Source organism: Oreochromis niloticus, linkage group LG7 (assembly GCF_001858045.2).
Source record: "Oreochromis niloticus isolate F11D_XX linkage group LG7, O_niloticus_UMD_NMBU, whole genome shotgun sequence".
In the NCBI taxonomy this organism is placed as follows: Eukaryota; Metazoa; Chordata; class Actinopteri; order Cichliformes; family Cichlidae; genus Oreochromis; species Oreochromis niloticus.
The window spans coordinates 6753330-6777360 of NC_031972.2; the positions used below are offsets into that span (position 1 = coordinate 6753330).

Genomic DNA, 24031 nt, shown 5'->3' on the forward strand with positions numbered 1-24031 from the left:
ATTAAAAAAATACATAGAAAACACCAAGTCTCATAGGCTTGTTCTGGCAATACAAACAAAAGAAGAATAAGGACGGGCATGAGGTGCACAGATGCACTGACAAAGCATGAGGAGAAAGGCAGGGGTACAAACACTATCATGGGAAAATAGACAAATGAAGACCAACTGCCAAAATAAACCAGGAAGTAACAATTAAGACAAATAAGAGTACATGCAGACTGCACACAAGAACAAGAAGGAAACAAAAACAATCACGAGGAACTCATTTATTTATTTACCACTGCAAAAAGAACTATAAGTAAAATCTATAACCAGTGTGAACTGAGACAAAGAAACTACACAGAGGCACAGAACATACGACGGTGTTCACCATCCCTTTGTATCTCTTTCATTCTGAGAATCCTGCCTGTACACCAGCGGTGTCCAACTCCAGGCCTCAAGGGCCGGTGTCCTGCAGGTTTTAGATCTCACCCTGGGTCAACACACCTGAATCAAATGATTAGTTCATTACCAGGCCTGTCTCTCTGGAGAACTTCAAGACAAGTTGAGGATGTAGTTTAGCCATTTAAATCAGCTTGTTGGCTCAAGGATCAATATAATCTCACTCTCAAAGTGTAACAAATTACGCTATGTGACAAATCGTCGGTATGTTACGCGTTCAGAAAGAGGAGGAAACATGAGAACCGTTTGGACTGAAACTACACATGTACATTTATTTTACTTTCTCATCATGAATCGCTTTGGAAAACACTATCTAACATGATTAAGGTTGTGGTTAAGGTTAGGGATAAGGTTATGGTTAGGGCTGGAATACACGGCTGGAACGTGTGTTACCACCGGGAGGTTCATTCTACTGGATTTCATCCACAATCTGGCGTGTACCATAGGGACGCGGAAGGTTACTTTTCGCGACACCCCTGCTCTACGCAGAGTGAGGCATCCTGCCATCAGATGCTCTTCTGTCCTTGCATTCAAAGTGGCCACACTACATTATTTAAATCTTTCTTATAAAGAAAGAAAATAACAAGATTAACAAAAATTAACAGCTGTGAGAATATTATTTCCACAGGTGAAGTTGAGGAATTTAAAATATGGACATTGATGGAACCAATCTCAACTGGTCAAAGTCAAAGTAAACTTTACTGTCATCTCTACCATATCCAGTGCAGCATACAGAGAGACGAGACGACGAGGCGCCGCTTACATCAGTGCAAAAACAAGCTAATAAATAGATATAAAAATGAGAATAAAATAAATAAATATACGCTTGAGAGTTACAATTAGAATTTACAGTTTACACTTTACGGTTTGGTGTGGTTTAAAGTGACAAGTATAGCAGCTTGTAAACCCGGAGTGAAGAAGATCATTCGAGGAACTGCAGTTTTTGTAAAACAAACAAACAAACAAGCTATTGTTTTGTGTGCAGTTTGCTGCATTCAGTGATATTATTCAGATCTGGCATATATTGATTGTGCTTGGTTTAAATGTTCACACCTGAACTGAGGGATGAAACATCAGCAACAAAGGAGACAATTTATTGCCGTCTCCAGTCGTGGAGCAAATCAGAGGTGCTGTCGGGTTAAAATACCAATTGAACAAATGTTTCATAGGGCAAACAGTGACAAACAGCCAGAACAAGGGGCTCAGAATAAAACTTGATTCTATCTGTGATTAGGTTAGGGTTAGAAACTGAGATATATGAGATGAATGCTTTGTTTGATTCGCTTTGTTTCAGGAGAATGATATCAGTTTTCCATGACGCGTCGTAAATCATGTTCGTGTGCGCGGCAGCAGCAGCGTCTATTTGAAGCCTCCTTTATAATCACAGCAGGGGTCATTTCCTATCTTTTCAGCTGTCAACATTTTGGATCATCTCATCACAGCTCTCCTTTATTACCTCCCCGCAGCTTCAGTCACGGCCAGACTCTCAGATTAACAGGCAAACAGTGCCATGCCGCTGGCAGTATTGACGTAATGATGCTGAGTCACAGCGGTGTTTGTGTGTTTGTGCATGTGTGTGTGAGGGACACAGGTGCAACCCAGCCATCTGTTCTTATCTGTTCATCAGAGTAAAGAGAAGATGTCCATGTTCCCATGTGACTCATCGCCCAGAGCCTGGAAACTACCTGCGTTAAGAAGTTATGTTAAATCATCCCGAATCAAGCAGAATTAGATCCAGTGATTCTCAGAAAGGATGTGCCAATATATTAAATTCAATGTAGTCAGGTCGCATTAAATGAGTTAAGGAGAAGGGTAAAAGTTCATGGTTGATGAAGTCCTGTTGTGAAGTCTGTGCTCGTTACTGTTGCCATCTCGGTGTTTGAGTGAGGGGTACGCTCTTTTCAACTTGTCAATCACATTATTTACTTATCCTGTAGCATTCCCGGCTTTATTGGGGTTTTTTTCACTCTAACTGGAAACATAATTTACAAATTGAAGATTATGTTGTTTTAAACAAGATGTGAAACTAGAGACTGAGACCATAAACCTCTCAGAAAATTGTTTAATGATGTCACAGATCGAGGGAGGAGTAGGTTCATTTTCTCAAACAGTTCAATTTCGTTTTGCAACCAGCAGAGTCGCCCCCTGCTGGCCTTTAGAAAGAATGCTCGCTTAAGGCATTTCCAATTGTCCATCTTTTAGATACAGTCTATGCCCAAGATACGCTAAGACAGTCAATGTTAGCTCAAATAAAACAAATCCAAACCAAGTCAGTGTAAGTCAAGTCAATGCTAGTTACGTAAACTTGACCCAACAATAAAACATTAAGTCAAAAAAAGAAATTCTGATGGATTCAAGTAAAGTTAAAGAAATTAAAGACAACTCACATCAAGTTAGTTGGGTTAAGTCAAATCAACTAAATGCAAACAAGTTCAACCCAGTTAAATCAAATCAGTTTGATTTAAGTCGGAGAGCTTTCGCTTTATTGGGTGAAGCCTGTGTTGCTGCTTAAAAGGTGGAGAAGCCTGCAGAGGAATCGGTCATCTGTGCCATCCATCCAATTTCTTTGCTCCTTATACTTTCACAGGGAGGCTGGAACCGACCAGTCTGCATTTATTCATCACTTATTATTAATCTGCAGCATCTTCTGTCCTGTCTTCCTTCTCTCATCAGAAACTGGTCCCAACAGATTCCTCTCCCTGAGCCTGGTTCTGCTGGAAGTTTCTTCTGGTTAAAAGGAAATTTTTCCTTCCAACTATCACCAAGTGCTTGCTGGGACAGGGGTTATTTGATTGTGGGGGTTTCTTTCCAATATTGTTGTGTCTTTACCTTGCAATATAAACTGGTGATATATAAAGCCAACCCTGTTTCAGAGGCTGGGTACACACCTAGACAAACATTCACACTCACATCACCACCTACAGCCGCTTTAGAATCACCAGTCACCAATCACCACCTCAAAAATTTAGTAAACGATTAAGCAAATACAAGTAAACGGCAATAAATTACAGGTAGTAATAAAATATACTACTAATTCTTTTACGCTACGTCCACACCTACACGGGTATTTTTGAAAACTCAGCTGTTTCTATGCGTTTGGGCTTTTCGTCCACACGTAAACGGCGTTGCGATTCACCGAAAACGGAGATTATTTAAAACTCTTTTTTTGCGTTCATGTGTGGACGAGGATTACAGAGTTCGTCACGCAACGACAAAGGTATGTGCCTCTTTTCACGTCGCTGTGCGCCACGTTATTGTTTACATGAGATGAATTGCAGAATGGCAGATAGACAAAATACTGTTACTGTTAATCTGACTATCTTCAGGTTTTACACGCTTACATATACACACGCAGTTACTGTCCCTCCATTTAGAAAGGCTGAGGCGTCACGGTGTAATTATTTTACGTGTAGTTGTTTTTTTTTCCTGTGTAATAATATTCAACATTGCTGTCAATACATTTTTCAAAAAATGCCTCTCTGTGCAAAATGGGTTCAAAAACATAAACAGCTGTGGGATACTGTTTGTCCGTGATTTGAACCGGGGAGAACAAATTACGGCAGGATCAGCCTGATATTATTTGTATCCCACTGTAACTTTACTGTTTAAAGAGCTAACATGTCCAAAATGTCAGGAGTAGTTAGTCATTACAAGAAGTGTTTGTGAACTAAAAATCAAGAACGTGGGATACTGTTTGTCCGTGATTTGGAGAGCCCAGCGCTGCTCCCGACGCAGGGAAACTAATTTTGCAGGGAGACCTACCTTGGCACTTGTGCAGGTGAAGCCAAAGGGAAGATATGCTTCACCATATTTTCTAGTCTTTGGCTTGGAAGGAAGTTGGTTTGGAAACATATTTGACGATGCTTCATCTCCTGCTTTGCGTTTGTGTGGGAGCCCCGTCAAAAACCTGTCCATTATGCTGGCAGTGTCCAAGCTTTCTTTTTTCTTTTTTTTTTTCTTTTCATACCGCGCCCCCCCTGCAATGGCTTTGCGCCCCCCCTAGGGGGCGGGCCCCACACTTTGGGAACCTCTGAGTTAACCTGACATGTTTTTGGATCATGTGAAGCCTGGAAGGAACCCACACAGGCACTGAAAGATCTCCCCTTAAACATGATTTGTGATGTTTGTCTTTTCATTAGTTTATATTTGTTAAACTATTTTTTTACCACTACCACTTATTGTCACCCACTTTGAGCCAGTTTGAGACAAGATTTAATATTTTTTAATCAATAACCAGCAAATTACAGTAAACTCGACAGATCCCATTTTCAGCAGTGGACGCGTGCATCAGTTTCAGACATCCACCTGCACATGACACAGCCAGTAATTTTCTCAATGGCATTTATGTGGAGATTCTCACAATGCATTACCCTGTTTATCCTCATCATCCTGATCACACCACCACTTACAGACCTCTAAGGCACATCTTTGGCTGCTGGGTGCTGAAATGCATCCTGCCTACAAAGGCCTGGAAGCCAGTACTGCTCAGAGGCCCAGTCTCATGGAGCCTCACATGACTCCTGTGAAAAGTTTCAGTAGTGAGTGTGTAGCGAGTGTGACGTAAAAACATTTTGAGTTTAAGTTAATTAGTTTGTTGTAAAATGTGTGATATTATGTGTGATGCTCTCCTGCGATGGCCCGAGGTGGAGATGATTAAGACGTGGTCCCTCAGGTTTTCTGCTAACCTTTCCCTCTGAACAGACTGCTCTCTGTGTCTTTTACTATTTACAACAAAGGCACACAAGACAGATTGTATCCAGTGTGCCTGTTAGTGGCATCGTTTGTTCACATTTGAACCTCAGTAAAACACCCCGGCTGCTCACAAAAGTAACAAAGACTATCAGTCAGGAGAGAGTGGTGGGCAGAGAAGTCATGTGCTGTGTGTCTTTGTAGTCAGCTGATACTAGTGAGTATATGTGTGTGTGTGTGTATGTGTGGGTGCAAATGAGCTTTTGTGAGTGTTTGTAGATGCTGGGAAGGAAAACGAATATCATAATATGCCGACAGATGGTTGGAAAGTGCTGATAGCTGCAGCAGAAACTGGCCTTGATAAATAAATATGTCGCTTCTATCAGTCGTGTCTTCTATTTTTAATCACCATGAATAGATAGGAAATTATTAGAAGGGATGGAGATGAGAGATAAAAATTCCATTTAATCAGAGTGGGAGTGGAAGGTATACGTGGGAGCAAAGAAACACACAGCTGCCCCCTTCTGATCACAGTTTGCGGTGCTTTCCACTTTTAAATTGTCTCTGTCACAGTGTCATTTAAAAAAAAATTCTCTAATAAAAAATTATTATTTTTTACTTAAAATAGAAATGTAGTTACTTTTACTTTTTATGAAAAACAATCAATACGAATTTCTGGTTTTACATCTCTGTAATGTTAAATAACGTTAAACTTGCCCCCACCCTTCCTACAGCTTTTGTTTTATATTAAATGAATAAATATCACATTAGAAACTGCTGCCTGAGTCAAAGCCAGGTCAGAGGTGTTTAACTGACAAATAACTGGTCGTTAGTTTCTCTCTGTGACATTCCACACAAAGTAAAGACAAACAGACACGTGAAGTTAAACAGGTGACTGTCTACACGTGTCCCTCAAAAACTTTCTGCCACTGATTCACATTTACGTTTGTTTATTTTATATTTTATCTTTATCTAAAGGAGACAGCAAGGAGCCTACAAGGAGTCCACAAAGGCCTCAACCAAACCTACCTCAGGACTCCATGAGAGGTGCCCTGTCCAGACTTTGAGGAAGACCTACACAGTATTAGCAAGTAGAGTTTGGAGTAGAGAAGCTCTCTGTCTTGAGCCATCCATCGTATTAATTTACTTTGCTTCCAAGGAGCCAGACTTTTGAGGTGGTTTTGAATAATAGTTCTCCAGGCTTTCTGATGATCTTTTAAAGTTTTCCTTTGGATATTGGCTGTTTTCCCCCCCACTAATATTCAGTTATATGATCTTTACATGATCATTTTCAGGAGTTTTTTTTTTGTTTCAAGCATAAAAAGACACCTAGGTAAAGGGATGAAGCAGCGTTGTGTCTACACATAACAGACAACTTTCCAAAGGAACAATTTTAAAGTGCATCTTCAGATGCTTTACTTTGTGTGTGTCACAAAAACAAATACAAAATTTCCATGTCTTTAGTTACAAAAACTGTCAAAAATACCAGTTTGACAGGCATTAAATAGTATTCCTGCACCAACTAAGTGATTCCTAAATAGCTCTTAGCCAAACAAATCTGGCATACCTCAGCAATGTGTGTATTGTTTTATTTATTTATTTATTTATTTTGAGGAAACTAGATATTTGGAGAACAAAAGAAGTAGCATGTCATGTCCTTAAAAAATAGGAAAAGAAATCCACAAAGACTGATCCAGGGCTTGAGGCCTTTCGCTGAACAGTGACCAGAAATCGTCTCAGTGGAAGTGAAGTCATTCTTAGAAAAGAAAACAGGGAGAAAGCTGAAGTATGTCAAACTGCACAAGAACTGGACTGAAAATGAATGGCACTTAGTCTTATGGAGTATGAATACAACTTTGAAATACAGTGTGTGTCTACACTCACTGTAAAACATGGTGGAGGCTCTGTCGTGGTTTGGGGCTTCATTTTAGCCAGTGCATTTCAGAGTCCTTTCAAGATTGATAGAGCAATAAATACAGAAAAGTAGTGTGAGATTTAAAACCACGAAGTTACAATCATTTTTATTATCATTGTTATTAATTACTAACTGTTACAATGGTTGGTATATAGGATATTAAGGGTGGAATTTCAACCATAGACAAATCTTTGCATCAAACATGTTTAAATGACGGCATTTCTGTTATTGTTACAGACTCGATACTCATTAAACAGGTCCCCCCCATCCAGTGAACTTAATAAGGGTCCATAGCTCTTCATCAATCACAAAAAACCCCCTAAACTTTTGTCACTGCTGCCAAATGAAATAATCTTTCTAGGTTTTCTGGAGCTTTCTGGTGTAGTAAATGAATTAAATGTATACATCATTAAATAATTAATTAAATGTGTCATTCATTCATTAAATTGGAGATAATTAATTAAATGTCAATTAATTTCATTTTAAGCGTTTGATATATTACTTATTAATGAATTAATTAAACATTTAATCAATTAATTAATGTCACATTTCATTATTTATTTAATGCTGCGTTTATTTGATTCATTTTGGCAGGGAATGAGCGCTTTATCGGTTATCTAGTCCTCCTCCGCGACTGAGGGCGCTGTTACATCCCAACAACGTGCTGACGTCAGGTTTGTTGCCGGAAGTACGTCTCAGTTGTCAGAGGAAAAGCATCGAAATCCGGCGTGAGAGGCTGTTTGGGCTTCCATGTGGCACTGAAGTCAAAAGAACTGAAGATTTTACGAGTAACTGTCCACTTATAGAGCAGCCATGGGGAAAAAAGGAAAGAAGGAGAAGAAGGTTAAGGGAGCCGAGAAGACAGCTGCCAAAATGGAGAAAAAGGTTTCAAAAAGGTCCAAACGAGAAGAGGTAACAATTAAATCAAAGTAAAATAGGATGAATGGGAAAGCCCTGTAACTCCTGTTGCAAACCTTTTAAGGTTTTGTAAATTATCTATTTATTTAATCAAATTATCTTTAATATGAGGTGAGCACATAAAGGCGTTCTTGATTTCTTCTCCTTACCTTTTAACCTTTTATGCCTGCAGGAGGATTTGGAGGCTCTGATCGCTGAGTTTCAGAGTCTGGACGCAAAGAAAACCCAGGTTGTCGAGACGACGTGTCCGCCTCCATCACCGAGGTGAAAAACATAGAGTCAGGCTCAATATTTGGAAAATATAAATAAAATTCAGTGTCATAAGCAACATCACAGTGACCCACAAACAAAGATGCAAAACGAGAGATGCAAATTAGCACAAATAACACCTCAAAATCACCAAATCATCATCAACAAGGAATGCACAGTGACAAAATTTCACAAGAAATCACCAAAATAATGCAAAAGAAAGTGTGTAGAGGGATAGAAAACAACCACAGATCCCAACCTTTGATTTTTCTAAAGATACCAGACAAGAGAAATGCCAACTCAGTTTTTTTGGTCCCTGTCGTGAGTGAACAAATCCATTATTTATTCAGTTAAATGCAAAGAAATTAAAAGATTTAGTAAATTATAACATAATTCAAAAGATGTAAAAAGCAGGAGGATTTACTCCTGTTTAGCACCAGTGAGGACATTTTTCTGCCTCTTTCCACTTGTTTTCATTATTACCAGTGCTGTCTACATCATCATAAGTCTTCTACACAGTACAAAGGATGTGCTAGTTAGCTGTGCACATAGTCTGCAGTAAAAAAACCCAAGAAGTTTAATTTAGATTTTGATGCTGGTCCAAAAGCAGAACTTCAGGGATCATGAAAAAAGGCTGTGAATCATCCTTTGACGGGGTCGTTATTGAGTGCACTGAGTGCAATTTCATGAGAGTCCATCCAGTATAAGTTCAGAGATTGTATTCAAAACAACACATTTCAGCCAGACTGTGGTGCTAAAGAAAAGAGTCAGGGACTATTGAAGTGAACAGGAACAGAATCTCTTGATGATTTAACTCTTCATGCTTTTTAGATTGAATGGATCCCTCTCTGCACATCCTGAGAAAGATGAACTCATCCTGTTTGGAGGAGAATTCTTCAATGGAAAGAAGGTAGTAGATTAATCTAATAAATGATATTGTGCATTAGTGCTCACTCGTGTGTACTGACCTTCAGTATATGTCTCGCAGTGTGAATGAGCAGCTAATTACATGGTGAAACAGTTCATCTAACACTCTTTTCACAGAACCTGATATTTTTTTCTTGCAGTGTTGGTTTGTTATTTCTTTGGTAATTTTTGTAGTCCACTTTTGCACCTTTTTCAATGTATTTTTCTCCCTGTTGCATGGGCTGCACTTTATTTTTTATTACAACATCATCAAATGTCATCTCACCGACCTGTGTCACTAAAGAGCCTGAGCCGCCATCTGTTTAAAGTCTGCCGTACCTTTCAGGACAGCCAATGCTAGTTTGAACCTGCTGTCTGTTTCAGTTGACCCTAACAACCAATCACAGTAGAGACTGAACATTTTCAACAGACGTTACCGATGTGATTTCTGACAGGTTAAGAGAGAGCGTCTTTGTGATGCTCAAAGCTCAGGCTTTAGCTCAGCAGACCTCACTCAGCAGTTATTTTTACTTCATAGTACAACGCTCTGCTTTCTGATTGTTTATTGTTTGTTTGTTTGTTTGTTTTACAGTGTGTTGGTTTAGAATTAAAAACTTGATAATTATTTGCAAGCATCACAAGCTTAAATCTCTCTAACCTATGGTTAATATGAGCCTAAGGCTTCCGTGGCTGATTTTGCCACCCTGCAGTGTGTTAGCTACACAGTGGACAGTTTCAAAAACCCTGCTGTTGTTTTCTTTTTTTGCAGACGTATCTGTACAACGATCTGTTCTTCTACAACATCAGGAAGAATACCTGGGTTAAATCAGAAATCCCCAACCCTCCTCCACCACGCTGCTCTCATCAGGTACACAACATCCCAGATGAAGACTCTTAAGTGTCTCTTGGTTCACAGTTTACAACTAAACATCTCAGGGGTTTCTTAGCGTTTGATAAACCAGCAAACACCACACTTTTTCACCACACAGCCAGTACCTGGGTCAAATTTGTGCTGTCATAGTGTTGTGATTTATCATTTCAGCCACAAGGGGGCAGTCTGCTGTAGCACAGATCAGAGGGCAACTTTAAAACTTATCAGCAATCGCACATCATCACAGGAGACAGCCTTTTACAAGCGAACCAGTTAAATCTGAGGACATCAAACTGTCTTATCTCGTGCTGCTTTTGCAGCCGTCTTTCTCCCCCCGCCTCACTCCTCCCTCTCTCCTTTCTTTCCTCCACTCAGGCGGTGGTAGTTCCTCAGGGCGGGGGACAGCTCTGGGTGTTTGGTGGAGAGTTTGCCTCTCCAAATGGGGAACAGTTCTATCACTACAAGGACCTTTGGGTACTGCATCTGGCTACACACACCTGGGAGAACATCAAGTGCGTACAAAGGCTGCTAAACATAGATGTACTAATTAGAAGTGGTTACTGACAGACGGATTGTGTAAATACAGAGTCTCGAGTCCAGCTGTTGTACAGATGTTATGTTGCCTTTTATTTTTCAGGGCACCGGGTGGTCCATCGGGCCGCAGCGGACATCGGATGGTCCTCAGCAAGAAGCAGCTGCTGGTGTTTGGAGGTTTCCACGAGAGCACCAGGTAAACAGGCTCACTGAACAGGTGTCATGGTGGTCACGGTCTGTTTGATATCAGGAATGGATGAAGTGACAAAGAAACTGAATCCACTGAAAATCAATAATTTTTTAATGTATTATTTTAAATTATATGGAAAAAATCTAATTAATTTGTGAAGATGTATGCAAGAGATTGCGTATATACCATTCACTTTTACAGGGGGGACTACCTGCAATGACAAACGCACAGAGAAATCTGAGGACATAAAGCCTCCTTATCTCACTCTGTCTTATAATGGATGTTTAATCAGGCTGAGAAATGTCAGCTGGCTCAAAACTGTGTCTGAAATTTACTTTTTGATTCGTCGACCATGGGGACTGGTAAATGAAAATCACTTCAAGCAACTCAGAACGTATTGCTCTTAGAGTTCTACTGCGCTCCTTTACTATTAAATAAATGGATAAGGTGCATGACAGTAAATTAGAAGATTTTCTGTTTGAATCTCAGATTTAACATCTGAGATTCAAACAGAAATGAGCACAGCAGCAAATCTGCTACTGAATAACTTGAGTAGAATAGAATAGAGGTGCTGCAATGACCCAGTCAAAGACGGGCGTTAAGAGAGGACCTCTATTTGTACACACATTCCCACAAACCTCAATAAACTGAAGCAATGTTGCAGAAACCAGTGGGCCAGAATTCCTTCGCAGTCATGTGAGAGATTGATGAAGTCATACAGAAAATAGTTACTTCAAATTGTTGCTGCCCTGGGTGGCACCACAAGCTATTGAATTAAACATCCACCACTGCTGACGACAGTAGTGACGCTGGCTGATGCATCTGTGGATCCCTACAGTTTTTCAGTGTAAAAGCGCAGTGTCAGTTTCAGCTCTTTATGCTCCCCCTCTGCCTCCTCACCCTGCAGGGATTTTATCTACTACAATGATGTCTACTCTTTCTCCCTGGACACCTTTTCTTGGTCACGCCTCTCTACATCAGGCTCCGCCCCCTCCCCGCGCTCTGCCTGTCAGATGACCTCCACTCCAGACGGCATGGGCGTCATCATCTATGGAGGATACTCCAAAGTGGTGCGTGTGTCATCTGACAGCCTCCCCCGTATTGTTGTCATTTTTTGTTGTACAGCCTGATTAAACTGTGTGTGCGTTCATGCAGAGGGTCAAGAAGGATGTCGAGAAGGGGACCATCCACTCTGACATGTTTCTTTTGAAGCGAGAGGGTAAAGATGGTCAAGGTACACAACACTCAGTTGTTAACGACAAAATCATTCAAGTCTAACGATGTTGCTCCTGTCCTCGTGGTATATGTTGTGACTTTTCCTCTGTCCTGCAGAGAAGTGGTCGTGGTCCAGACTGAACCCTTCTGGCAATAAGCCCCCTCCTCGTTCTGGTTTCTCCTTGGCTGTGGGCCCAGCTGGGCGGGCGGTGCTGTTTGGTGGGGTTTGTGACGAGGAAGAGGAAGAGTCGCTGGAGGGCGACTTCTACAATGACCTGTACTTGTATGACACAGTGAAAAACCGCTGGTTCCCCGGTATGCTCAGGGTAAGCTATGATCGATGTCTGTCCTGATGAGAGTGGTCCCTTCCAGGATGAAATTACCTCCATCTATAGATCTGAGTGGTTTGAGTGTGGAAACTCTGTGACTGATACACTGTGGTGTCATTCATAATTGCTGTGTGTGCATAAAACAAGGAGTACCCCACTTCCCCAGGAAAATTGAGATCTATAAAAGCAAACAGTGGAAAGTGAGTACGCAGTGGTAAGGCTCTGAATTATAGCTCAGCATAAGCAATACGTCAAGCCACAGTTTCATACTTTCCTTCTAGATCACAAACATTCAGCAGCATCAGCTCATCTGGTCTATAGTTTGTATCGCATATATATGTAGCCCCCCTCTGAAGTGCAGAGGAGGGGGTCTGATGGCGTGCTGCTGTGTGTTCAGTTATAAAGCATCGCTGCTGATGCAATGCAGAATTCAGAAGGTAGGAAAAAAAGATAACATCAAAGAGGAATAAAGGAATGCAGACTGTATCGGGGCAGGATGACGGTGCAGTGTTCAGCTGTCACAGCAGGAAGCTCCTGAGTTCAAACCTGCCAGCCAGCTGGCATCTTTCTGTGTGGAGTTTGCATGTTCTCCCTCTCTGTGTGGGTTCTCTGTCTTCCTCCCACAGTCCACATGCATGCTTTACATGGCCATCAATTTAGTTTTATATATGTAGCTCAAAATCACAACAACATTTGCCTCAAGGCGGCCATCCACCGCAACCAGTTGGGGCTGAGGGGGGTGGAAGACGGGACAAAATGCACCCTGTGGAAGAGAGCAGAGATTAGTAATAACTAATGACTCCCTGCGCATTGTTAGATCCAAACCCAACCCAGCTCGGTGGATGAATTTGGACTGATGTGTTAGTTTCTCATCACTTCACCAGCTGTAGTACAACATCTGTCTTCAGTGGACATTTGGAGATTTTACAGGATTTATGTCACATCTGACACTTCCTGCTCCGATATACGTTATTTTGCACATCTCCATGAAGCAGAAGTTAAAAAAAAAAGAGCATTGATATTCGCAGTACTGTTTTTACTTTCTATGCTTCGTTTTACTTGATTTCTTCTTTGTATATCTGTTCAGGGAAACAAGACAGAGAAGAAGAAACGGCGGAGGGTGAAGAAGGGTGGGGCAGAGGGGGAGGAAGCGGAGAGGGAGGAAGAGGAGGCAGCGGCACCTCAAGGACCCACTGAGATCATCAAAGAGATCGTCACTGAGGACGGAACAGTGATGACCATTAAGGAAGTGATTCCTGGTCCTGAGGTGGAGGAGGAGGAGGAAGAGGAGGAAGAAGATGGCAAGATTACACACACTCATGCTAAACTAAAGGAAAGAAGTTCTCAATATCTTTGTTTATCTAACTTTAGTTTTGTTTTGTTTTTATCGTCATCAGGCTCAGCCACGGCCCCGCTCATCGAGCCTTGCCCGAGGTCCAGCGCCATGGCAACAGTGCGACAAGGCAAGCTCTACCTGTACGGGGGGATGTTTGAGGTGGGCGACCGCCAGTTCACCCTGAACGACTTCTACTGTCTGGACCTGCACAAGATGGACCAGTGGGAGGTTCTGGTCGAAATGGACCCAAGTGAGTCAGCCAGACAATAAAAGTCCAAAAGCGACAACAAAGAGGCCTTAAACGAAATCCGTCAGCTCAGGGCGCCACCCTTAAAGCAGCCTGTGTGTGTGTGTGCGTGTGTGTGCGCGCGCGCTAACGTCTGAATATCCTCTGACGCAGGAGAGAGGTGCTGTTAAGATGGGAGTCAGGGACGTGAGGCTTCATTTGGATTTATGATTGTCTCTCCACAGAGACACAGGAGTGGCTGGAAGAGTCTGAGTCAGAGGACGATGAAGAGGAAGAGGAGGCGGCGAAGGGAGCAGAGGGGGAGGAAGAGGAGTCCGAAGAGGAAAGCGAGGACGAGGAAGGCAAGAGATTATTCAGCCTCTTCGATGGCCGACACTTATGTGCGCTCTTTATTTATAATGAGCAACAAGTGCAGAGTCCCATTCAGGATGTGCATGACATCTGTTTATATTATACACCGCCAGTTTATAAGGTACAGGCATAAAATATAATGCAGTCTGTTACAGCAGCTTGATAAAGGTATTAATATTCAGTTTGCATTAAGACGCTCTCAGGGGTTCATTTAACACTTCAGTGAAATGTTTCAATATTTTTCCCTGCTGATGTTTTTAAGTGAGCATCGAGATCATGTTTCTTCATCTTGAACTTTACTTTGCATACGTTTGTTTTTTTTCCTCATTTTTCTTTAGGTCACACTGCACATCGTGCCGAGAGATGCCACGTTTTCAGCTAATAGCTTTTCGTAAATCATGTTGTTGCGAAACTGTCAAACTGTTTTACAGACACAACTTGTGTGTTGTTTGAAGGCCTGTAGTAACAAAGTGCGTAAAGATGAACTTAAAATTGATTCTTAGGTTGTCTGTTATGTAGAGGCAGGACTGAAAATGAGCCAATATCCAAGGAAAACTGTTGCTTAAAAAAATGACAAGAAAGTTCCTCCTGAGACATTTACACAGTACCGTATTGTACATTATTTCATAATCGAGTTTCTCGCCCTCGACATCTGCTTTTAATCTCATCATTCTTGGTCTGTCGCACACACACAGCAGCGTGTCACGACATTCAGACTAACAGTGCAGTATCAGGCAGTTTAGTACGTTTTTTTGAACGTTTAAAATTCTCTTGTGCATTTTTACTGGCCTAGGAAAAACAATTTCTGTTATTTTATATACTGTTAGTTACTTTATATGTATGTATTTATATTTATATTTTTATGTATATTAATAATCTTAATCTATAAAATAATGAGAGTGACCACTGTAGGCTCAATATAGTTGAGCGCAAAGAACAATAATTGCCTTAAAAATAAAATGGTTTCGGTGTTTGAGTCAATGGACATGTTTATATTCCATTACTGGTCCTACCTATGCTCCCATCCAATGGTGTCGGGCACTGAGAGCTTACTAGGCTGATGGCGCTGGGCTGGAGTGTGTTTGTCCCAATCTGGAAACTTAGCCTGCAGCCACGTTTACAGCAACGTCCCAGATTTGAAGAACCATGACTAGAGTCTCTAGTGTGCACGCCAGTTTTTAATTACTCACATGACTGCTGTTACGTTTTCAGCCTTGATGCTGAGATAATATAACAGAAGCTTTTTGGGCTGAATTTAATTGAAATGAGTTCAGAAACCCAACCTCCCACATTCCCACGTTTGAATCAGGATTTCTGAGCTGATGCTGCGATTCCAGGAAGTTAGAGAACTGTGTTTCACCCTCTGCTTCTTGCCATTAACAGTCTTTCCATAGCTATACTCAACACGAAGATATTAATTCTGAGAGCGAGCATCTGAACATGTGCAGCGTTAGTGTCTCCCTCTCTCTCTGTTATGGACAGGTTTCTTTTGCTTTGCTTTTGCAGTTGGTTGTTCTAAACAGCTCAACAATGCAAGCATATGCATGTGTGCAAATGGGATATTTATTTTGGCACCCAGGTGTAAATAACTCTGGATTAGTTCAGATTTCAGCTTTGTCCCTACATGATGGCGCGATATGGCAGCCTTGCTTCTGTCAGTCTGCCTCAGGGCAGCTGTGGCTACAACCGTAGCTTGCCTCCACCAGTGTGTGAATGTGAGATTGAATGAATAGTGGAATTGTAAAGCGCTTTGGGTGCCTAGAAAAGCGCTATATAAATGCAATCCATTATTATTATCTGTTTAATTTTTAAATTCTCGAGTTTCACAGATTTGGCTTTGGTTGAGCAATAATCCTTGTACTACTCCGTAACTCCAAGGACATTGGCTCTCACATTTCTGGTAATGCTACCAATGTTGTGTTTACGGATGCTTAAGAGATTTTTGTTAATAAACTACAGCTCTGGCTACTTAAGAGGAGATGCAACTGTGTTGTGGCTGCATCTGCTCAGTAACTTTAGCGTCTCTATTATGCAGGGCGCTCCCTGATCTAACATCTGCACCTGACTGTGTGTTTCCAGATGAAGAAGAGCACCCCGCAGTGCAGGAGGGGGAGACAGTAACGGATTACCAGAACCGTACAGAGCAGTACTGGATAGGACTGGCACGTGCCAACATGGGCTCCGACGCCAAGGACAAGAAAGTTGCCAAGGTCGCCCTCGCCATGGCTAAAGTCTTCTATGAAGATCAGTAGCAGGATATGTAGAAGAGTGTGTGTGTGTGTGTGTGTGTGTAAAATTTTTGTTGTAATGGTTAAACTTTTATATAACATCCAAAAATGCCTTTTGAACAGTCTGGGGAAAATAATTCAGTCATGAAACGATTACATTCATTTTTCACAATGAAAACAGTAACAAATACAAATGACTGATGGTTTGTAAAGGTCAGAATTTTCATTCATTTGAAATAAAATCACTTTATTCATTCATTTCACCAAAGCATATTTAATGCTGCCATGTTATCGTCTCTTTGAGTGTAGCGTTAGTTACAGCGATCCCGGTTGCAACCCCACAATAGCCGATGGTTTAGCTGGTACTTTGTGCATCTAACTGGTAAATGTCAGTAGGGACATATTATCATAATCACTGAGCAACTGCAAGCCGCCTTGCAACCCACCTCCAACTCAGTTGTACTTGGAATTAGAATAACTTTATTTTCCACAGTAGAAAAAAATTGTCTTTGGTTCACAAATCAATTCACAATAAAAATGCTGATAATAATCAGCGCACATTCATACATGCACACACATAAAGCCTCAATAAAACTATAGAAATATAACAAAGCATCTTGTTACTTGGTATGCTAATTACATTTGGCACAAATTACCCCTTTTATGCCTTTTTAGTAGCTAGAGGCATCCTGTGGCATCACCCTGAGGGCGTTAGTTCAGTATCAGAATAAAGATGGTGTTCTTGGTCAACAATGATAGACTGAGCTTTCCCTAAAAGGGCAGTGTGATACAACTCATCTAATGTGGTTTGTTGTTGACCAATGATTTTTCCAGCAGCTCCGACAATCCTGTCCAATTTGTTTCTATTTGCCAGAGTCAGGAAAATAGGAACAAACATAATCAGTGTCATAGCTGTTACTGATGCTGGGTCTCTTTCCGCCTTACTGGCCATGCATGTGTGGAAAGGCAGGGAGGATGCAGAATAAAGCCACGCGGGTCATGTTTAACTAGCAGATGGAATAAATTATGATCGTGAAAAACAAAATAAGGGCTAAAGGATATTAAAAACTCTGTAGGCATATGGGCGGACTGCAAAGTTATAATTCTCAGTTTGGCACCACACAGAAAAAACTCCCACAAACTACTGTCGTGTGATGCGTGGTTAATGTAAATTTTAAAAAAATGTTGCCTAGTGAAACTTTAAATACACTGCATCATTTATTTTGTTTCACTAGCTGGGACCACGTCCTCATGTAGGTTTGACAGCATTTCTAGTTGATGATGGCAGATGGACTGAGCATGAATTGAAGCTGCTGTTTGGAGAAGGCCTCAGAGGGGAAAGGTGGCGGTTCCTGGGATGGGCAGATCCCCATGTACTAATGAGAAATGAATGAATTGAGAGAGGGAGGGAGGGGTGAGAAAACGGGAACAAACGGCTTATAGTGTGCGTACTGTGGGGGGCTATGTATAGACAGGGAAGTGGTGAGTATGAGGTGTGGTCCCACTCTTGAATGTCAGATAAATGATCTCTAATTTATTTTCCTCTTGCGAGTCCTCAGTGTTTGTTCAGTTTATAATAAATGGGAGCCTGTTTTGAAAACAAAAAGTTCAAGTTAACTTGAACAAATGGCATTTTCAATATTTTTCAGTCCGATTTTCCTCGCTGACAGCTACTATTGCAACCTCTTTCACGTTTTTTTCTCAAAATGCTACACCTGTGCTGTTAAATTGGTCTTTTCCCCTCTAAATGTGTCTTATTGCGTGTTCCTCTGTACCACCACTCTATCATGTGCTTGTGCGTTTCTTGGATTTGATCCCATCTGGTGGACATCTGTGTCAGTGCAGTCAGTGAAACAGGTGGAGAACATTATTTGCATTATAATATTTATAACAGTTTTTTTTGTTTAGTTTTTTTATTTAAAAAAACAAAAACTAGAGCATCAAGCTTGAGACATAAAGAGGCTTTTTGTGCCGTTTCCACGGACTTTCACGCAGCATCATCCGTTCTTTTTATTCCAAAGTCATAATTGTGTTGGGTTGGTGTGCCCTCTGCAGATGGCTGTTGGCAACAAATTTTCTTTCTCTCGCTTTGACTGGGAAAAGCAAACAAGCTCAGCTGAGCCGGGGAATGACTGCATTTGCATGTGAGGAGGAGGAGGAGGAGCAGGAGAGCAGGGAAAGGTGGAGAGAAAGCCGGAGTGTTTTACAGGAAGATGGCAAAAGGAAAGAGGAGTGAGGCATGCAGAGAAGGATGAGAGGGCAAGTGCACGATGTCAGGAAAGACATCAGTCACCGTGTGAGCACCAGCCTATCCCTGGGTGACCTATTTTATCCTCCGTCAACATAGCAAAGAAGGGATGAGAAGAGGCTGATAAATAATAGAGGAGGAGATGGCTGCCTTCCTCTCGTTCACCCTCTCCCCTAGTGCGACCCCCCCACCCCCCTTTTTTTTTTAATATTTCAACTGTGGTACAAAAAAAGATTTTATAAATAACTTAAGAGATTTTTTTGGGTGTGCTGCTGACGTGGGGGGCACGTAGCGTGCAGTCGTCAGAGATACGTCAGCCGTGAGTGTGCGCGAGAAAGACAGAAACTTGTAGAATGTGAGTGCATCAGTTCGAGGCAGAGGGATATTTCTGGCCATTTTTGTCCTCGCTGTACATTAAATTGCAAAAATAGGCCTGCAGGGTTTTCATTCAGTCGTTTCCAAAGTGCACACTTGTGTAATGATTGACCACGCAGAGGAGCACTCTTATTGATTGCTTGGAGATATCACCCACTGTATGTACCGAGCAGATTGTGAGCAAACACAGTGAGCTGCTGGATGAGGCTGCCTAACAGTGAGGAGAAACAGGTTTAGAGACAGATGTGGGTTTCTTTACTTTGCCATCAATGTCTGAGCCAGTATGGAGGAACTGGCCTCTGACATTCCTAATGGCTGACATTTATATCCCCGGAGCATTTAGGGAGTCATAATTCACACTATAACTCTGACACACATGAGTGAAACCATGCTCGCCAAAGCCGTTTTCATACATGCGCTGCAACTGCACACTGCAATAAAAAGACTTCAATAGATTTTTTGTTAAACTGTAATTTGTTGTGGTTTGCTTTTTTGGAAGCTACAAATTGAATTAGCATAATTCTTCAAATTATGTTTTAGATATGAGGTCAGAGCTGTTTTTAAAGCTGCTATAATCAGCTTTTACTGCCAGCAAAATTCACATCTCATTCATGACTGTGAATCCACACAAGAGCCAGAGGTGCTCAGCTTCCTGTGCTTGAGGGTCACTCTGCGAATGACAGGAGGGCAGGAGCTGGTTACTAAGCAAACAGTAACACTCTAGATAAACTGAATAAACAGTAACAGGCCTGTAAGTCAATGTCCAAATTAAAAGATGTTTTTTGTTTGTACCTACACTTACCTGGTACAAAGATTGACACTAAGCCTACAGATCGCCCAGTATACGGACATTAACACAGTTCTTGATATTTTGTTCCCGTACGCCACAACAAAAGATTTTAAATCAAACATTCAGGATGTGTGAAGTGCAGATTTACAGTCCTTTTAATTTGCGGCATTGAACAGAAGTATGACAATATCTGTTTGGGACTTATAATCCCCCATTGTCAGATGCCCAAAAGTAATTGGACATAACTTGAACTATATGGATTGTTTTTCGACAATCCCGGACTCAATGTTCTGTTAATGATGCTTGTGACAGCCAACGGCACTCATGCAATTTTTTTTAAAGGTTTAAATACATAAAATATTATTACGGTTTCATGGTTTTAAATAATAAGGTTAGCTAATTTTTCTATTCTTGAATCTTTATGGTGTCAGTGAGAACAGATATTCCTAATATGGCCATTTCAGCACAGAAGTTCCACCCACCTGCTGTTAAACCCTTCTGACTGTGAGGAGCAGCCAATCACAACAAAGCCGGTTTAAATCCAGGGTGTTATCTTGAACCCTGAGTCTTGCTAAGCTAGAATAAAAATAATGAATTGGAAATAAATTAAATGAGAACCTTAAATGTGGCTGGAGCTAGAGTGACCAGATGTCCTCCTTCATGTGGGACTTCACACCATTTTTGTTCCTTCTCCTCTGTCCCACATTATCCTGAGGTAATGTTCTACATTATGACTGGTTATGCAGCACATGCACTTTTCTAAAATCTGGCTTTTACCCAGTGAATATGGAAGGAAAGTATTTATTATTATATTCAGAGGAAGATTAGCCTGTCTAATGCCATACTCAGGTAAAGTTACAAGCTTTGCAGATTTAGTTAAATATGATGGAAAGTACCACAAAGAAAGATAAGCGGCAGTATAGTCAGGGAGAAAGTTTTTGCCTTTTTTGCAGTTTTACACAGATGGAAAATATGGTGTGTAGTATATTTGTATCATAATTGCATAAGAATTTGTAAAATTGTCAGATATGGCCGAACAAAGGTGTGACAATCTATGGATACACTCTTGGATAAACTATTATTTAACATGAAAATTTAAGACTATTGCTCAGCATTGCTGACATTTCCCACTTTGTCCCACATTTTTTTGTTAATGAGTGAATTAGCTGGTGGGGCCTTGTGGACTTAGCTAAATTATCCTTACATCAACCTGCATATAAAGATAACAAAATATGAATATCTGCTGTCTTGCTTTGATTAATTAATTTGCAATTAATGTGAACCCTGTTTGTACTCCAGGTTCGGAGTTGAAGTGGCCAACCGCATCTCCACCCCTCACCGTCTGAGTGCCACTTTTATTCAGGGCTCTTCTTCATTCACTCAGTCTTCCTCCTCTCCTCACCCAATGACATTATCCGTGATTAAGCCAGTGCTGTAATTGAATCTGTTCAAATGATGTCAAGGATTTGTGAACCTTCGTTACTCTTTTGCTACCAACTTCTCTAAATCCTAATCCGTTTGTTGTGGTCAGGAAATCACACTAACCCAGTCTCACTCTGTTGCCCTCTCACCTGCTCACCTTCAGCCTTCCTCCACCTTTGTCTCTCTGTCTCTCTGTCTGCTGTGTTTAGAGGCGTAAGCCTTAATCCCTACCCTCAGTGATTTTATTACCATAATCTGGGTTAGAATTGGCTTAGCTCTCATAGACACTGCCATGCGGAAGGACAAAGACAACAACAGCAAAAGGACAGCAGTGTGAAGAAAGTGAATGGGAAAGGAGGATTTGATAAGTCTTGTTAGAGAAAGTGAGAGACATAGGAGGTGTGAATGTATTATGTTTTGCATCACACATTGAAAATGAGCCACACTGGCATTAAACATTACATCCACTTGGAGGTGTTAAGTTCGCTGAGGTACACTTGAGGGAGAAATCCATGCTAAATCACACAGGGCAGAAAGAACAGCGCTTCAAACCCCGAGCAGCATAGTGGACAAGTCAGCAAAAAAGCCAGCAAAGAACAATTTTTACATGGTTTGTTATAACTGAATTTAAAGTACAAAAGGGCTCTGTAGTGTCTGCCAGTGTTGTATGGTTTTCAAAGAATTAAAGTTTTTGAGAGCAGCTCCTCTACCTGCAGCCTTTCAGATGTCAGCAGGTTCAGTGGTTCATACCTCTCGCCTCATGAGCTGCTTATGCTCCATTGAAAGCGCTTTCCTCACCCTGAGTGCGATGTTATGTAACAAGTGACACAAAGACATGGCCAAATGGAGCGTAGCCCCAGCTGTCGTGGCTGCAACATCACAGAGAAGAAGTCGAATCCCGCTGGAACCAAACTCGGAGATGCAACGCTTCAGAGTGGCCAAAGTTGGTACAGCACTTCATGCAAGGCACCCATAAATATGACAGATTACTGAGAAGCAAAAAGTAATGCTTTTCTTGGTACTTTACATGCCATTGCACACAACGTCTCATATTTTTAGCATTTAATATACCCCCCGCCCAAAAACACAAGAAAGAAAACAAACAAAACCACATCTCTGAAGTCTATAGCTTAGCCTCAGTGAAGACCATGAGGAAACCACAGGAACTGAGGAAATTAAGCCAAAAGTAAAATAGCCAAAACTGCATTCCTCTAGTTTTATTTTATAGTTCATCCACCTGGATATTGGGTCTTAGTTATGTGTATCCCAATAGTGAGAGCTGTAGTCAATCTGCTCTGCTAATTAGCTAGCCACCAATCTGCCTTTATGCTGTGCTTGTGCTACTGGTGTCTCCTGGAGGATTTCTAATGGCCTGTTGTGTGGTCCAGTCTGTCCAAGGACATTGTGCTTCAGTTTTAGTGAGTAAAATTAAACCATTTCATTAGTTTTTTGAGTATCAATAATCAGCAGATATGAGTGTCTGTGCATTTGCTAACTGAGTTAACTAGTATTAGTGAATAACGTAGCACTCCACCACCCTTTCATTGATATATGGTTACTTCTGGGTCCAGGAAATTAACAGCTATAACATAATGAAAGCTTGTGGCTCTAAAACCAATCAATGGCCACATCCATGTTTTATATATGCAAGCAGGACATTGAAGTTCTTCAGAAGTCTGAGCTTCAACTGCAGGTCCACACACGTTTGCATATCAGAGACTAAGAAAAGCACTCTAGCTAAGCACACAATATTTAAATGAAATAATTAAATGACACTGTGTTTCACATTAATTAGTCTGTGTCTCCCTCCTGCTACAGAGTAAACCGGATTCTTCTAAACCCAGCATCAAGTCTCTGTAGATGCTAGTGAGCATTTCTGATATTATTAAGGGTAGATTAATGTAATTTCATCATTTTAAATTGGAATCCTTTAAAAAAAAAAGTAATAAAAACTGTAATGCATCACTAAGTTATTCATTACTTCAAGAGATTGCATTATGATAGATATGATTAGATATTGCTTTTATGATAAACATATGAGCAAAATAAGAGCCTGAAATTGATTACCCCTCTGCAGATTTCCAGATTTCTTAAGGCATTATTAATTTGACCTCTTTATGCTGACATCTGCAACAGAAATGGAGCAGAAACTGAAATCGATTATAGAATACATACACACCCCTGGCTTACAAATTTCCATAAGCCTCATTCACCCAGTCGTTGTTTTTTTTCTATGCCTAGGCACTTTTTAACCTAACCTTCACACACTCACGCTCTGATGGATGCATCCAGGGCATCTCAGGGTTTAGCATCTTCAGAGATACTTCAACATGTAGATTGAAGGAGCCAGAGCTTGGACCACCCTCCTTCTTAACAGTAGACACCCACTCTCTTCCTCTTCAGCCACAACTGCCTTTAAAAGCACATAGAAGACAGGATATGCAGCATATTGCAAGTTTGGCACACCGCTCAGGCAGCATCAAGAGATTACTGCCGACCTGTCTGTAGAAATAAAGAAAAGGCAGGAAATTAAAATGACAAAAATGAAAAATGCTAATAATAGAAAACAATAATGGGATGCTCCCAGCGCTCCCATTGAAACAGATTACCTTCCAGCTTAGTGACAGATCCAACACCAAGGCAATATACAAAAGGCTGAACATAATCATGCAGTATACAGAAACATCACAGAAGACACGGTGGACATGTAAGGAATAAAAAGAGTCTGCCGATTTATTCAAACATGAAACAAGACAACTTTAACTTCTCATTAAGCC

General features: G+C 41.0%; 1 protein-coding gene across 1 annotated transcript; it reads left to right on the forward strand.

The window, feature by feature from the left end:
- Nucleotides 1-7688: 7688 nt before the first annotated feature.
- Nucleotides 7689-16697, forward strand: klhdc4 (kelch domain containing 4). The gene is made up of 13 exons (XM_005449383.4): nt 7689-7957; nt 8136-8227; nt 9044-9122; nt 9888-9986; nt 10365-10501; nt 10627-10719; nt 11621-11783; nt 11869-11947; nt 12046-12254; nt 13345-13558; nt 13655-13843; nt 14065-14181; nt 16271-16697. Exons 1-13 carry the CDS (start codon nt 7859-7861, stop codon nt 16441-16443), a joined length of 1743 nt encoding a protein of 580 aa, XP_005449440.1. The 5' UTR covers nt 7689-7858; the 3' UTR covers nt 16444-16697.
- The last annotated feature ends 7334 nt before the right edge of the window (nt 16698-24031 follow it).